A 17,614-nucleotide genomic window follows, 5' to 3' on the forward strand; every position below is an offset into this window, starting at 1 on the left:
TTTTTTTTTTTTTTTTTTTTTTTTTTTTTTTTTTTTTTTTTTTTTTTTCTGTAATTTACATAAAATTAATAACGTTAACGAAATAGATGATGAAAGGGCTTTGCTTGCCTTAATCAATATTATATACATTTATTTATTTATTGTTATTATAATAATAATAATTATTATTATTATTGAGGTTGTTTATTTTTCGTTTATACAATATAAAATTAAAAAGTGTGCAGTTTTTATGCGTGACGTAATAAATGGTCCAAATTAATAATTAGCTAAAATCAATGTACTGGCGTCGGTGTTAAGAAAATTTTAGAATAAAAAAAATTCCCTGGGAACTGGAAAAATAAAATAATAATAATAAAAAATTCCCGCGATAATCGGCAGTGGAGGAAGCACAATCCACGGCTCGAATTTGAATTGCACGCCAAAATCCCGCCGATACAGATTCTCTCGTGTCTCGGCGGCGGCGGTAGCAAGTACGAAGAACTAGTGAACTCCAAATGAGGAGGATTACGGAGATTCTCAGGTTTCGCTCTGTGGCAACTCTGTGTGTTCTAACAACGGGAACTGGACTTGCGTTGCAGGCCTCGAACTCTAATTCCAAATTTGTCTCATCATCTTCCGATTCTCGTTCCTCTTCTCTCGATCTTGGGGAGAAGATTCGGGCCGCTGTTAACGGCTTCCGTCGTTCCTCTCGTGCGATTTCCACAGTCTGATGTTTTCTATGCCCTTTTATTCTCTTTCGATTTATTTATGTTTTTTTTCTTCTTTTCTTCAAATCGTTGAACTGTTTCTTAACTTCGGTATTATTGAATGGCAGATTTCTCTGGTAGTTCTTGACTATAAGTACTCTTTGCAAGGGGTGGTAGCGAACTCTGAGGAATACCGTCTTAAATTATCTGAGGTTTGTGTATATTTACCTTTTGGCTTGTAGTTTTAGCCTTGTGAACTGTTGATTTTGATATTAGAAATTAAACGAAATACACACACGCACTCACAATCTCCCACTCCTTGCGGCGCGTAGGAGGTTTTGTGGTCTTCAATCATCGTTCTCTAATGCTTGCTGATGGAAGTTCATGTGCTGTCCTTTTCGATCACATAGGCTTTCTTTGAGTTAGTTTTCTTACTTTCAAAATTTGTATAATTTCTAGCCGAGTAAGTTCGTTTTAGATGATCCATCTTTCGTTAATGTATGCTGGATTCTGGAAACTTAAACACTTTGTCTTTCAATTTTGGTATGGCTCTTATGAACTGCCGAACAAATGGTCTTCATTCCCTTCTTTTACCTACTTGATAGGGAAGCCAAGTTTTCCTAATCACCTTTATGATTGATCTTATACAATATGCATAATTTATTTATTTATTTTTTGAGATGGTTTTATGTCAACGAGATCGATTCGAACATTTGATAACTTGAAGGTTTACATTTAAGACGAAATAAATATAATTAATAATTCTTGAAAGTTATTCTCAGGCTTTAAGATTGTTCATCTTATTCTCGGGCTTCATGGAATTTGAGTCTAATTTTGACGAGAAAGATTAACACTATTAACTCAACTCTAATGAAGATGCTATTACTTATTTCTGATTTTCATGAAAATGACCTTGGTTAGGTTCATCGTCGCTCTGCAAATAGAATCTTAAAGCTATGCCAAGTTAACAAAGGGTTTTATGTTAAAGCTGGTCAGTTTGTAGCTTCATTGCGGCAGACACCAAATGAATACTCGTCCATTCTCTCTTCACTGCAAGACCAGGTTTAGTCTAAGTTTCTTGAAAATTTAAAATTGTAGAATGAGGTTCTTTCATTCTTGTTTAATTTTGTATAGTCATTAACACCTCAGGCTGTTCCTTGTCCATTCAAAGATATAAAAGATATTCTAATCTGCAACCTCGGTTCAGATATATCAGCAATGTAAGTTTATAAATATTTAGTGGGACTAGCTACTATGCGCTTTCCACTTGTGTTTAGCACTTTTATTTTAGATATATTTATTTTATATTTTAATCCATTTTGATTTCGGAACTTTTAGATTTATTCATATTAGTCCCTAAACTTTTGAAATATTTATTTAGTCCCGAACTAAAAAAAAAAAAAAAACCATTTTTGTCATTGACGTTATTATATAGTTAAATTTTGTATCACCCAATGACCACTTTATCTAATCTCCGTGTCTATAATAATTGATGACAAAATAACATCAAAGATCAAAATGTTTTTTTTTCTTTTTTTTAAAAAAAAATTCTGTAATTTATAAATTTGTTTGGCAAAATTGTCTATAATAATCAAGCAGAATATCACGGCAATCTTTAGACTCCAGTCATGCTTAAACCTCTTCTAGCCACAGGTAGGATGGTCCAAAAGATTGAAATAGACATGCAAAAAATTCATAGAAATTTAAGTCTTACTATTTCTTAACTATTATTCATGGATGTGTATAATGGCATCATAGTAAGCATTTAAGTCTTGTCAGGGGTCTTGTTCTTTGGTTTTTATTCTATATTTGAAAGATTATTGAACTCAAGGACGAAGTTGTACAACAAATCCCTAGTCAAGTAAGGTCATTTTTCTATATTTGAAAATAATATTAAGTTCATCCAGTTAGATAAATTATTGAGAGAAGCCATTCTCATACTGAGTTTGATTTCTCATGCCAGTGAAAGCAATTGAAATTGGAATGTCAAGTGAGAATGATCTTATTGCTCTCATGATTTGTGAGTCAGTTATGTAATATTTGTAGGTAACAATCAAAAAGGAAACTGCCTAACTGCAGAAAGAAAAGGAAGTTGGAGCTCTGGTTAAATGAGTAGCATACATGTTAGGTTGGTTTTTAGCTTGTTCTGAATCTTATAGGGTCGGGCTAAAATTATGTCTTTGAGCATTGGATTACCAGATTATTTTTTTGTTTATTTATTTTTCCTGAATTATCTTCATGAAAAGTACTGTCCACAGTCTACGTGGTTAGAGATTGTTTTATTCCATAATTTGGGGTTTTTTTATTCTTCAGATTTCTTTCACTCGATGAACAACCTATAGCTGCTGCGTCAATTGCTCAGGTGCACCGTGGTATACTGAAAAATAATCAAGAAGTAGCTATCAAGGTTTGTCAATATGGACAGTATCATTTAATTTATCGTGCTGCATGCTGAGGAAACTAGAGGATGATGATTTTGTGTTTGATGACAATTCTTTACGATAGTGGCATCATTTTTTAGCATGTGCTGAAAACACAATGAATAGGGCATCAGGTTCGACCACCTTAATTAATGTGGAGGATGATAGAGATAAGACCAAATTGGAAGATATAAAGGGCCACATGTCTTGACGGATAAAATGAAGAGGATTTTTAATTTTTAGGTCACTGAATTGTGATTATACAGATTGCATTTTTGTTAAAAGACTCATTATACTTGAACTTTATTTGTTTATTATATGTTATCTTCCATTTTCTTCATTTCATTCTTTCTTCCTACATTTATTATTCTAGGCATGTTTATGTTTATCTTACATAGGCTAAATTATGTAAAATACTCCTTAACTTTGTTTCAATAACAAACCTGAGTTCTAAGAAGACTCATGATCTTTAAAAAACGTTAAAAAAGTACTCTTTCTATTAAGTTTTGGATAAGTTTCGATTCAATAATACCCCTGAACTTTAAAATTTTCAAACACCTGACTTCTAAAAAATGTTAAAAAATACTCTTACGGTTAAGTTTTGAATGGAAAATTTAAAGTTTCATTAATACCCTTGACATCTTAGGCAATTTTTACTCTTGCCTTTCTGACTTATAGATTATTTGAATGTTAATCTTAGTTGTTTAATTAACTGAGTCATTGGTTTGATTGATGAGCTCTTTAAGATATCTCTCTCTAATTGTTCACCATCTTTTGTTGTATTTTGTTCTTATTCATCTTTCTATTTTATTCTCTAAATAAAATTTAGTGATGACATTTGTGATAATTAAGTGAACTAGAACACCATGGTACAATACTCTGACATTCATGCACTATATTAAAACTTGACGTGTACACTTGTGGTATTGTATTGAGTAATTTTACTCAACGCCAACTTAAAGCCTCTGCACATTAGTTTCTTTCACTTGGTTGTTTTGTTAGTTGTAGCATGCCTTAAAATTTCAAGTTTAATGCTTCGTTAACAATTGTTAAAAGAAATCCCAAAGTTAAAAGCAAACACAGAGTCACAAATGAACTTCAAACACAATTGTTACTTTTGATGCAATGAAAGACAACAAACCTAGAGATGATAGTGGTAGGTGGATCATGGAAAATTTATTTTTCATCCCCACATTTGACATCAGCATTTGGGTAATAATATTTTAATCAAATTCAAGCAAGAAATTGATCTCAAAAACCAAAAGGACGATCAATTATCCTTCAACTTCGAAGAATTGAACAAATCCGTACTTGAATCTACCCAATTAGGTTTCTAAATCCATCCTAACAACATTTAGATTTTGTTTTTCATTTTTCTCTTTTGTCTTAGAGAGAGTTATGGGGAAGGGTTATGATTATGGATTTTGGGTTTTTGGAGCTTATTTGGTCAAATTGTTACTATTACCTTCCAAATGCTAATAATATTCATTCTCATTCATTTTCATGGATGAGAATTCTGTAGAGGGAGGAAGAAGAAGAAACATAGTATCTTTTTAACTTTTTGAATGACCCGGAGTATTATTGAAACGAAATTTTAGCATTTCCATTTGTAACTTTACGATTAGGGGTATTTTTTAACCTTTTTGAAAGGTTGGAAATATTTGTGTACTTCTAAAAGTTAAGGGTATTATTGAAACAAAAAAGGTGTCTTTGAATTTTCTTTTTGGAAGATTAGGGGTAGTTTTTTTTTTCAAAGTTTAGGAAAACCCATAGTTTAGGGGTATTTTTTTCTTTTCAAGCTTAGGATGTAGAGAATTATTGTGCTTCAATTCAATTCACGCATTAAAAACTTGTAGTTGACCTTTTCTAGATTGTTCAAAATATTACATTTTCATTGTATAGAATAAAAAATTACGTGTAATAAAACCAGATTTCTATGTATTATTATTTTTATTATTTTTGAACATAGGTGCAGTACCCAGGATTGATGCAACACGTGAAAATAGACATAACAGTCATGTCTTTCCTATCGAGAACCATCTCATGGGTGAGAATATTGCTTACGTTTTTATTAAGTTTTTATACAATGTATAGCTTTGTGCATCTTGCTTGCCATTTGCAATAAATGTAATTTTGGTTATTTCTTTTCTTTTCTCCTCTTATAAGAATGAAACTTCCAAAATTTTGAGGCAAACTTTGCCAATGTTTCTAACATTTACACATGCTAGATAAGGCCTGTTTGAATTTAAACAACTTTAGAAAATAATAAATCCATATTTTTCCTTCATGGCTCACCTATTGTTAGAATTACATTATCTTTTTCCCAACCTTACCCTTTTTTTGTCTTCCCTGCAATGATTTGGGAACTCTTGATAGCTTGTGTAAGATTGAGGAACATGCAATAATGTTAGAATTGGGGAGTTATTGAGAGAGCAATATGGAAACAGTCTTCGAATAAAATCTCAGAAAAATATGAACATCATAAGCAATTGCGTCTTCTACCCAACTATGTTGCTCCTGTAAAATCCAAAAGAAAAACAAAGATCTGAGTTGTCTTTTGACCATCGTTTCAAAGGCATATATCCCTCCGAGTACCCAAGTTCTTCATCGGGCAGAAAAGATCTCCAATAGGAGGGATGCATTGTTGAGATTTTCTGGCTTCTGCATAATTCATTATTGTTGTTTCTTATAGCAAACATCCTCATAATTTTCTTTGAAAAGTTCCTAACATATATACAAAGTCAGCAACTAAATAACTGAATAATATGTATAAGACTATGGGACATACTACAAATTGGTTAGGACATTTAGAGTTGCGATCCTGGTCTCTAAACAAATTTCTCTTGAGATTTGTCATTTGTGGGTGTTATATAGTCTGAAAGAATAGCCTAGCTTAGGGTTATTTTCTTTTTAGTTTTTGATAGAAAACCTATTTTCATAGAGAAAATGATTGAGAGAAACAAATAGGATAACAAATGTGGTCAATGCCACGAAGAATAGAAAGATGCTATCTAGACCCAAAGTGGTTTAACAATTGGTTTTTCATTAGGAAGCCATAGAAGGCTTTCCACATATGAGATCTGGCGATAGACGGATCAAATTATTGGCTCATTCCAAGGTGAAGAAATATGAAGAAGAGGTTGACAAATAGTTGATGTGATTATGTTTTTAGCTTTTATATCTGACTTCTTTGACTGATTCTTAATGTAAAAATCATTTTATTTTATGCAAGTTCAACCCAACTAATCAGTCTTTCTAGTTTCTACAACTCCATTGGCTCTTTAACTATTGTAATAATTGTCTCATTCTTTAATTTTCATCTCTTCATGCATATCTTTTAAAATTATTTTCTTTAAGAACTGCTTATCCCCTGCCATTGGCTGTTGCCTTTTCATACAGCTATTCCCAGACTATAGGTTTCAGTGGCTGGCATCAGAATTTGAAAAGACAATTTTTATGGAGTTGGGTAAGTTTTATAAACTTCTATGGTTCATTGAGGTTTTTTCATGGTAGTTATATTTAACAATTAGCTTAAATTACAAGTTTGGTCTCCAAACTTTTACTATTGTTTCTATTTATTCTTTATACTTAAAAACATTTCTAATGAGTCCTTGAATTGTCGAGGGTGGTATCAATCAAGCCCTTGACAGTTTTTAACAAGTCATTAGATTTTTAGTTTTATGTCTTATAGGTTCCAATCATTAATTTTATGAGTTTAATACTTATTTGGTATGGTTCTGATATTATTTAGGGATTACATGGTTGATTGATTTTAAGCACGGGTTTAAGCATTGTATGGTGTGAACACTAAACCAGTGCAATAAGTGATGCGACTTATTGAAAAATAACCTACCTGTAGCATGAAGTTGTTCAACAGGTTTATTTAAAAAGCCAATCTCTGTGGTTTTCCACTCCAAAACATTCACTTGGTCTGTCAACAGTTAGTCCCCCTCTCACTCACTTATTGACTGGGATGCTACTCTAGAAGATTGGAACAAACGGCTTTAGACCACTTTCCTTTTCTCCCAACTCTTGAAAAGCAAAAATGGGCCCCACTCCCTTTAAATTTCTATATGCTCGGATGGATCAATATTCTGCTTTAGAGGCTGAATGATTTTTTTTGGTTAATGGTGGCATTCTCCTTTCGATATGTTATGGATAAACTTCAAAGTAGGTTCATGAATTTCCATTTGTAACTAAGAACCATTTTCTACGAATCAAAGACCTATTAGTTTATGGAAGGTTAAATAATCTTGGGATTAAAAATATACGGTCTCTACAAATCTGGAGAATATGCTGAATAATGATGAAACAGACTTGTGAATTAGGCCCCTGTTTAGCAAGTTAGGCTGTAAATGTATACAATTTGTTATCGGAATAGTTTTCTATGGGATATCATGCCAAAACTTCTTGTAAATTAGTGATCAGTATACATTTTGGCGTGCAGATTTCATCCACGAAGCTAGAAATGCTGAGAGGACTTATGAAAACTTCAAGAACAACAATTTGATCAAGATTCCTCAAGTATATTGGGTATGGAAATTGAGGCTCTTGTTTGTCACGTACAATTTTCTATTTGCCACCTGTATCATATGTTTGATTCCCGAGTGCTTTGGCAACCTACAATATAAACCAATAACTAATAGTAAAAGGATTTATAATCATGATACTGTTATAACAAGTTTGATTCCCAAGTGCCTGGGATGGTTTTTGCACTTTTGTCTTTTGGGCTCTTTGTGATGGGACGGATGTATATACCGCAATGGTAATTTGATAAGCTTAAACATATTTAGGAATTTACCACGAGGCAAGTTCTGACAATGGAGTTCTGTGAAGGACACAAGGTATGACTTTTGGTCTATTGTTTCATGATATGTTATATTAGCTTTCAACTTTTAGTTTAGTGTACCATGTTATTGTTTCTTAGTTAGCTCTTGGGTACATAAATAACTAGCCGCTTTTTTTGTAATTTAAGAGGCTCAACTAAAGTTTGTTAATTTCAGGTTGATGATATTGAATTCATGAAGCAATCGGGCATAGAACCAGCAAAGGTTTGTTTTGCATTTACTTAGTAATAACACAACTAACTTAAATTGTCAAAATCATGTTGATTTGGTAACTTCTCTTTATGGATCCTTTTAAACGGTAACTAAAAACACTTTAGTTCGCTCGCAGTCACTCCAATCATGTAGAGTATGAAAGGTATAGTGAGGTTGAGCGGATAGATGTTTATTTTATGTGCCGTGAGTTGTTCATTCAAGGATAACTGAGATGCGTTGCCAGAACAAAAAAAATAAAATAAAGGATTTTATTTTTCCAACTTCATTTCTCATCTCAACGCTTTGTTGAAAAATGCTTCTATGCTTAATTTGCCTTCATTTTGGTTATATTGTAGGTTGCCAAAGCACTTGTCGAAATATTTGCTGAGATGATTTTTGTCCATGGTTTCCTGCATGGTGATCCACACCCTGGTAATATATTGGTTTCTCAGGACCATTTAAATGGCTTCACTCTCGGTATGTTTGATGTTTTGATTTGTTGGACTTTAGATGTTGAATCCTTATAGTCTGCCCCATATACAATCCATTTATGAAACAAATAATGCAGTTCTTCTAGATCATGGAATCTACAAACAGTTGGATGAAGAATTTAGACTGAACTATTGTCAGCTCTGGCAGGCCATGATTACACTAGATACCAATAAAATACTTCAATTAGGAGAACAGTTTGGTGTCCCGAAGTACTGTAGATACTTCCCTCTCATTTTCACTGGGAGATCATTTGATAGGTGATTATTACTTTACTTTATTATTGATTGTGATGAATTCTGAGCACAAACATTTAATTTATATTTGGACGTATGGTGCAACAAGCGATTATGCAACTAGTATGTCTTGTGGTTTGCTTGAAGAGGTGCATTATGTGAAAATGTGATTAAATAATTGATATAATTCTAACCTGTGACTATGAGCTTGTAATGGACTTCCTTCAAGCCCAATTTATTTAAATCTCTGGCATTCATAGAGTTAACATTGATATAGAACTGACAGTTGCGTACAGTATAAATTAAGGACCAAGATTTATATTGCTCTTGAAGTCAGACATTTGACTCTCTCTTAACAAGTTACTCAGATTAGACTGAAAAGAGGAGAATGTAAACACAATAAAGTAGAACGGTCGTGAAAAGATCCTGAGGAGTTGATGAACAGCATAGATATATTTAATTGAACTTTCTGTTATATTGCGCTAAAGAATTGTTATAATGTACTTGAATTCACTTTTCAATGCCAGCGTAGGCTTTGTGCTCATTCTTTTTTTACCACAGCGGATGAATATGAAGTTTAAGGAACTACAAGTTACTGGTGGTCAATGTAAATTTGTAGCCCGTAACTTTGAAAATGCACTACAATTGTGACAGTATCTGTTTTATTGTATGAATCTAGTTTCCATAAGTTGCAGTTAATGCTATTTACTTGTGAAATATAAAGCTGATTCCTGCGAACTTCATCACTTCATTTATAGTACATCTGCTCTTGGGATGGGAATGTCCAATGAAGAAAAAAGAAATCTTAAGCAGGAACTGAAGTTGTTAAAGATGGAGGACATATCTTCATTCATGGAATCTTTGCCTCCGGACTTTCTCACTGTACTGCGCACAGAGTAAGACAAAAAGTGGAATTTATGCCGAGTAATTTATTGACTTGATGAATCTCTGTCTTCTCTACAATTTTCATATTTTCCACTATGCCGCAGTGGTTTATTGAGGTCCATCACGAGAAAGTTGGGTGTTTCACAACGAGTTAGAATATTAACCTATGCCAAATTTGCATTACGTGGTTCTTCTCCCAAATTAAATCCTGAAACAGGTATGAGCTTTTCATACAAAATTAAGTTTTGAAAATCGTGTTACCTAGGATTAGCAGAAACTGAACAATTGATGATACTGACTTTTCAGTTGCATTGACAAGGATTTATTTTGACCTAGGTGTTATGTGGATCTTTTACTTAAAAGTTTAAATTACCATATATAGTTTGAGCTCTATGCTTTTATAATTTAATTTGGGTTCCTATTTTTTTGTTCTCTATTGAAATTATTGTTTTCCTTCCCCTGTGCATTTAGATAATATTGTGAAAGTTGCTTACTTCAGACTGAAGACAAACTTAAGCTACCTTTATTTGAGGCTCATTCTTGGTAAGATGGCATCTAATTTATTATTTCAAATGTTTGTATATTTCAAGGAATTGAGAATGACCTTTTGTTCTGTTCTTGTAGCTGGACTTGAGGTGCTATCAAATTTTCAAAAGTTCATGCATTATGTGTATTCATTGTGTGGCAAGTTCATTTATGCCACGAAAACTTTGCCGATGCTTTCATTCCTGTAGAGTATTCAGGGTACATGTTCTTGGCTTCTGGAAGAGTATATACGACTCGTTCCTCGACTTAAAGCTTCTAATGGGAAATCATCAGTTTCTGAAAGAATGATTTCCCAAGGTATACATTTTTGTTTGTCTTACCAAAAACAAAACAAATCAATACAAGATAAAGCATTCAGATAGAAATAGGATAGGACTAAATGTAACCTTCTCAAATACTTTAGGGCCCTTCATTTGTCTTTTTTTATTTTCTTTTTTGTATGATTGAGTGACTGTTTTGAAGATTCAAAGTTCTAATGTAAAGATTCAGAAATTTATTGGTTGTATGCAGAAGTAAAGATGGTTAATGGTTAAGGCTCATGTTCTTTATACGACTCTCAAGTCGTAGTTAAACCTTCGTTTGTCGAAACGTTTTTTAGTACTCGTACTCATACCCTAATTTTAGGGTGATTTTGGCATCCTTCTATGGAAAAAAAGAACATGCATGTCCCTTTTGGCTTCTGGGATGAGATGGATTGCACGTCCACCATTGATCGTGTTCTTTTTGGTGACTAATCACTTGGGCTTTCATTACAAAACTTAAAAATGAAGTTTTCTTTTGGGGTATTGAAATGAGGAGTTTGTTCATTTTTTCCAATCAAACACCAAACAAATTCAACGACCTCTTGCTTACCTTCAATAATGCAATTCCTCCAAACCCCTCTTTTCTTTTTTTCTCTCTATAATGAAATATATTCATAGTTCTTCCATATCGACCTTGTTTTCCATTCCCGAGTCGTTAAGTTCATTGTTCTCGTCGTGTTCATGTTTGTGTTTGTATTATTATTATTACTATTGTTTAGGGGTTTTTCTAATTAATCTTTTCTGAAAATAAAAAGGGGAAAAAAAAACAAAACAAAACAAAGGATTTGGTGGATAACGGGTTTAAGAAGAAATAATTGAGAGTGGTTGTTAACAACCTTTAATTGTTTTTGTATTGTATGGTCCTTTCATTCATTTTGATTGCATTATTTTATTTATTTATTTATTTATTTTTTGTGTGTGTTTGTAAGGAGTGGCTTTCGATAGTGACAATACGGTGCTTTCGCTTAACAACCCGACATAGATGTTTGCATTCTTAGAAATCGATCAAATCGTATATTTTGTTATCCCTTAACTTTAAAAAAGTTTTAGTAACGTTATTTTTTAAGCTATAGTCTTATGTAATCTCGACCGTTAATTATATTGTGACATGATCGGTTTATCGACAATTGTTTAGAAGGACGTGACAAAATAGAGTAACGTAGTTTATTAAAAGGATGTTTATTCTTAAAGAACGTAAATGTTTTGCATTTTTTTATGGATAGAGTTATACAAATTTGATATTATTTGTTTTTTAAAGGAAAATTTATGAGGATGTCTGAAAATATCGAGATGTTTGGTGAAATTTATATATATACATATATGTCTTAAAAGTATTCCGTATTTCATTTAATTTAAATTTTTATTTTTAACTTTTTTTTATGCTTCGACATGAAAATTTTAAAAACTCGTGGTTCGAGAGACTCTCGTATGCTTAAGAAATCATAAAAGAGCAAATACGAAAAACCATCGAGAATCTTGAATTTCCACAAACCCCTTGAAGAAACGATGTATTTATGTAAAAAGAAAGTGTTTACACATGTTTTTTTAACACATATCTACCGTACTAAATAAATAAAAATAAACTACCATTTATCTAATAAATATATCATAGGATCATTAAAATATTTTTTTTAAATTCAACAATATTATTTGAGTTTCTAAATTCTATTTGAAAATGTATTTTTGTCGGTTAAGTTAAGTTTAAATTGACAAAATTAACTAGGTAGATGACATCATCATATAGCAGAGGTACCGAACTAAAAGATTATAAAGAAACAAATTGACATATCATTTAAAATACTTCATACAAATCAAAACTCTCGTAAAATTGTCCATTCATATTCATCATCCTACACCTAATTTGATCACTAAAATTACTTTGACGAACACAACCATAAACAGATAGATATAGGTAAATATTTTGAACGCTTTATTTCTCTCGCTCCCTACAACTTCCTTAGTTGAAAATATATGCTTTAACAAGTTAAGCTATAACCGGCTAGACTCCCTATGAAGGTGGTTGGTCGAACCCTTTTGTTCAGCCGGCCATGCCCAAAAAAGCAGCAATCATTACACATTTTACTTATGTCCTATTTCTTTACAAAGCAAAGGATTTCACTGTAAAGAAAACTATTCATCAGCCAACTTCTTCACAAGAAAAGAACATGTTCATATGATGTAACATATCAACCCTTAAATTTACTAAAACAAAGTAGAATTCACACCATTTTTTGTCAATATTATGGGGTTTGGTGATAAGAATGTTTAAGCAGCCCAAACAAAGAACCATTGATATCACTAAAATTTGAGCTTGCCTTTGATTCAATCAGCAAAAAAATGTGTATAAAGGAGAGTGAAATTTGATCAGAAAGTTTGGTGCAAGAGAGCATGCAAGTTCTTTGACATGTTGGTGATGTAGCAACAGCAATGAGCATTGATATCACTCGCACATATTGCTTACCAACCAACCTCCCATCTTCCCCACAGTTTCACTATAAATTTTGCACTTCATTGCTTCCATTTTAGCTCCATCACCCTTTGACCCTCTTCTTCATATCATTCACTCATGGACAAATCTCCACCAAAATCTTTCATCAAGGTTTCCACTCTTGCTTCATTCTTCTTGTTTCTTTGTTCTTTGCTTTGAACTTTCTTTTCTTCTTGTTCTTAGGCTAAAGATGGCGTTAGAGACCGAGTTTCAGAGAAGACGGAGAGAGTTCGGGTAAGTTTTTCGAGATGGATGTTGAATCTTCTTTGTGGAATGGAAGGAAGTGGTGAGGTTTGATTTGTTTGCTTGTTCTTTTAGACTCCTCAAAAGGTTGTTGTGAAAGAGAACACTAAGAAGCCTCAAGATTTCAAGTTGCATACGCAAGAAAGAGCAGTAAAACGGGCGATGTTTAATTACTCGGTGAGTTGAGAATATAAGCAAATATACTTTAACTTATAAACAGAGCGATGATTTAACATCATATAAGAATAGGAGAATTTCGTGTTCAACTGATACTCACATGTCGAGTCTCGTCTCGTCTCGTGCTAATCTCGTAATCGTAGATAGCAACAAAGTTATACGTGACAGAGCTACAAAAGAAAGTGGAAGAAAAGTTGCACAAGGTAAACATCAACTTACCAATCTTTTCTACAACACAAAAGTTTGGAATAAAATAGTGAAACAACAAAATGTGTGGAACAGATGATAGAAGAGGAAGAGGTTCGGTTGATGAGAAAGGAGATGATTCCAAGAGCTCAGCTCATGCCCTACTTTGATAGACCCTACTTTCCTCAAAGGTAGAGCACAAAAAGTTGATATAAAAAAAAAACTTTAACGGGTACTTCTCTTTCAAGATTTATAACGTTCGTACTTACAAATACGTAAAAAGTACTTATAGAGTGCTTTGAATGAAGTTCGTAAAGCTAAAATACATTAACTTTAAAAGTTGACCTTAAAAAGAACACCTACGTTCCACTCTCAAACGATGTCGTGGTTGTATCACATGCAGATCAAATCGACCTTTGACGATCCCGAGAGAGCCGAGTTTCTTGATAAACAAGGAGCAATGGAGCTGCAACGGTGACAGTGAAGTTTACAGCTTTCAGAGACAAACTTTGAAACCAATCAAATAAACTATATCATTTGTAAAACCATGTGTTTATGATTGTGTTTGTATAATTTAGTCATAGACAAAGGGGAGAGTGATGTTTTTGATGTAGAGAGAAGCATTTTCGCTTCATGACTTGTTCTTTCAAATTCGTCCAAATAAAATGAAACTATCAATCTTTAAAACGATAATCCGTGTCTTATTCAATGAACTACGTTCGAGTTGGCTATACTCTGCTTATGACAAAAATACAAGTAACGAATGTCAAACGTGGAGGCTTTTTGATTTCTTCATAAATAAAATGGCAATCATTTGCAGATTAGCCTTTTTCTTTTTTGGTAGATGGTCTATATCTGTTTTCTTCTTAGGGGAACTTTTGTGTGTAAATATATTGCCTTTTTGGTTTTTTAGCCTTTTCCTTTTCTTTTAGATAATCCTCCACATTTGCAAAAGCAATTATCCATCAATTCTCCAACCATCCACCACACTGATGCTCATAAACGGAGTCGGGTTGAGTTTAAAAAGTTCATCGATCCGAATTCGATGGGATCAGATTTCGAAGTTTGTTTAACCCAAATTGATTTTAGAACATTATATAAATGAACCCGACTTACCATTTTTTTATAAGTATATCATATGATACTATATGGCTGATATACTATGCATCGTTTTGATGTAAAGTATATTATTATTATTATTATACAATGACGAATCCATAGTTTTGGTTTGGAGACTTCATGTATACACATTAAAAGTTAATAATATGTCTTAATCATGCCACAAAAACATCAAAATGAATAACAAGATTATACCATCCGTGTTCGAATTTATGGATATTTTATTGTATTTTTCAATTCTAAAATATTAGTATTAAGATTTTAAGTTACATTTAGCTACAAAAACTTCTCATAGCTATAACAAATGAGTGGATATACTTAATTTGTATCGAGAGTCATTCAAGTCTTAATCAAGCTATCCCGTGTTTTGTAATAGAAAACAAAGGTCACTAAGCTGAAAAATTCTGAGTTGGTCATGATCAAATTACGTTTCATGAACAGTAACATTCTAATTAGGACTACACAAAGTATGGATGCAAAGTTCGAGGAATAACACAAAATAACTTCAACCTGAAACCTTACTGTTCAGTTGTTCCATCCAATCAAAGCCCACACTGACCTTTTTGCTGCATTTTCTGCAGGGAAGGGCTCTGCCATGGCGGTGAAAGGCAGGAGCTCGACCAAGCGATCATGGAGGCAAATGCTGAAAACCCCACAAATTTAAACCTATAATGAATTACAGTGAACAAGTTTCAAACTGCTCTTCTTTTGCAGCAATGGTGACCCCCATTTTCGTTCATGTCAAATTAAGATACACTATCAGAAGAACAGTGATTCATAGATTAGAAGCAACATTCAAGCTTTTCCATCCATAACAAGCACAGAATCTAATGAACATACATACATTACAACCTTCTAAAACTCATCATCCCCACAAACAAAAATTCGGGGATTAAATGGAGCCTTACAAAACGAAGCCTTTCAAGTACTCAGGATCGCGCTTAGCTTTCTCCTGAAACTTCTTGAACCATCTGTCCAAGATATCGATTGGCACAACCAACTTCGAACCATCAACACCGCAGAAAGATTGCATGAAATTGAACAGATTCTCACCGACTTTTAGGGCTAGACGCTCGATTCTTTTTCCGGCTGTGACATCAAGCGATTGCAGGGAAGCCAAATCCTCGACGGAGACTCCGATTTTAGCCGAGATAGGAGCCGAATCGGCCGCTATGAGTTGCATCTGACCACCAGGCTCCGGCCATGGAAGAGATAGCACCGCCGAGGGCCTGGCTAGGGTTACGGCACCGCAGAAGAGAAACTGAGATCCAGGGGACTGAATATACACAGCTAGGGCTTTATCGGGTGGAAGAGTGAAATTATTCAACAAGAATATACACATTTCACGAATCTGATCATACGCTTCACCTAGTAAGATGATTACGGATTCGGATCAGGATTTTGAAATGAAAATCGAAACAGAGCAATCTAAGAGAACAGAAATGGAACACAATACGTTAGAGAACATACCGACAAATGTGTTCATGTCAAGAACCCAATGGAAAGTGTCGATTTGAGAGAAGGCTGAAATGTCCATCGGAAAGCTTCGATTGGGAAACACAACTCCGAACATCTTCGATTTCTCTAGCGGTGTGGTTGAGGGATGAAATTGATGGAAATCCGGGAAGTGAGATGCTCCGATGGAGCGGTCGGCTGGATATGAAACGGCATAGATCGGTTAGGGTGGCGCATTCCAGAAGAATCTAGAAGGATTCAGAGGTTGGGTCCAATGGCCTCCATGGAACTGATGGTGGACTCTCATTTCTTCCGTATGTTTCAAGAGTTTTCTTAAAAGGCACTGTTTTTAGGGCATTTTTGCACAGATGGCCCAATTGTGCCTATTGTCTATTGTAACGCACACTTCTTAGTGCATAATTTTGAAGTGAAATGTTTGAATGGTTTCATATAGTTCTATAATGGCAATATCGCACTCGTGAGCATTCACGGTAGCGATTCTAAAAGCAACTCGAGATTTTCTTGCTTTCGTTCCACATTTCTCTTGTTAGTCTTCCAAAATTGATCATAACAATAAGCTAAAGAGACAAAAGAACACACGAATTGGAACGGACCAGAGTGAAATAAGAGTTGAGCCACTAGATCTGGAGAGGAAAAAGAAATCAGGAGAGGAAAAAGAAATTTGCGTCAAAAGCTCGTACTCATGATCCCACGATGAATCAACATATAAATCATGTTCTGTAGCTAGAGATCGAGCAATTTTAGAGCGTTTTGCAATTCCCGTTCTTGTTATTATGGCCAAATATATTATATTGTCTAAACAAAAATGAAGTAAAGTCAAAGCCCAACATTTTTTTGGGCGATGCTAAAACCCAAACAAAGAATAAATTATTGGTAATCAAAGGAGCATTGTGCACAATGCTATATATAATAATCATTAGGAGAAGAAAATTTTCCAAATAAATGACCTAAGATTCATAAAAAAAAAAAAAAAATGATTCAATTTCATTTAATATGAATAAAATCTTAGACGGGTTGCTTGATATAAAAATTACTTGAACACGTCGTTGATAATCAAAGTCCTATCAAGTCATTAGCTACGTGACTGTAATAGCTCAATCAAAGTCCACTGCTAGCGGATATTGTCCGCTTTAACCTGTTATATATCGATGTTAGCTTGACAATTTTAAAACACATTCGATAGTGAGAGATTTCCACTGCCTTATAAAGATTCGTTCTCTCTAATATTAATTCACAATAAATATGGGGAAAGCCTCTTTCTTTCCTATTCCGGGTAAGAGGTTTTGTGGGTAATAAGCAATGTATATTACACAGAAACTGGC

General features: G+C 33.6%; 3 protein-coding genes across 3 annotated transcripts; 2 read left to right on the forward strand and 1 right to left on the reverse strand.

Annotated features, from left to right (window-relative positions):
- Positions 1 to 330: 330 nt before the first annotated feature.
- On the forward strand, positions 331 to 10,834 carry LOC111452623 (uncharacterized aarF domain-containing protein kinase 1). The gene is given in 17 exon segments (XM_023093432.1): positions 331 to 704; positions 815 to 898; positions 1,608 to 1,748; positions 1,836 to 1,906; positions 3,000 to 3,093; positions 5,076 to 5,153; positions 6,506 to 6,572; positions 7,554 to 7,639; positions 7,900 to 7,950; positions 8,110 to 8,157; positions 8,502 to 8,622; positions 8,714 to 8,894; positions 9,629 to 9,766; positions 9,860 to 9,972; positions 10,227 to 10,298; positions 10,380 to 10,467; positions 10,469 to 10,834. Coding segments are annotated over 17 exon segments (1,764 nt in total). The 5' UTR covers positions 331 to 494; the 3' UTR covers positions 10,590 to 10,834.
- Positions 10,835 to 13,097: 2,263 nt separating this feature from the next.
- Positions 13,098 to 14,385, forward strand: LOC111452663 (protein TPX2-like). Its single transcript, XM_023093484.1, has 6 exons — positions 13,098 to 13,202; positions 13,275 to 13,325; positions 13,410 to 13,511; positions 13,655 to 13,714; positions 13,794 to 13,888; positions 14,101 to 14,385. Exons 1-6 carry the CDS (start codon positions 13,170 to 13,172, stop codon positions 14,222 to 14,224), a joined length of 465 nt encoding a protein of 154 aa, XP_022949252.1. The 5' UTR covers positions 13,098 to 13,169; the 3' UTR covers positions 14,225 to 14,385.
- A 1,188-nt stretch (positions 14,386 to 15,573) lies between these two features.
- On the reverse strand, positions 15,574 to 16,649 carry LOC111452047 (protein OPI10 homolog). The gene is made up of 2 exons (XM_023092572.1): positions 16,287 to 16,649; positions 15,574 to 16,184 (listed from the first exon to the last, which is right to left on the reverse strand). The coding sequence occupies exons 1-2, from the start codon at positions 16,387 to 16,389 to the stop codon at positions 15,721 to 15,723; spliced, it is 567 nt and encodes a 188-aa protein (XP_022948340.1). The 5' UTR covers positions 16,390 to 16,649; the 3' UTR covers positions 15,574 to 15,720.
- Positions 16,650 to 17,614: the final 965 nt, after the last annotated feature.

This window comes from Cucurbita moschata, unplaced genomic scaffold (genome assembly GCF_002738365.1).
Source record: "Cucurbita moschata cultivar Rifu unplaced genomic scaffold, Cmos_1.0 Cmo_Scf00014, whole genome shotgun sequence".
In the NCBI taxonomy this organism is placed as follows: domain Eukaryota; kingdom Viridiplantae; phylum Streptophyta; class Magnoliopsida; order Cucurbitales; family Cucurbitaceae; genus Cucurbita; species Cucurbita moschata.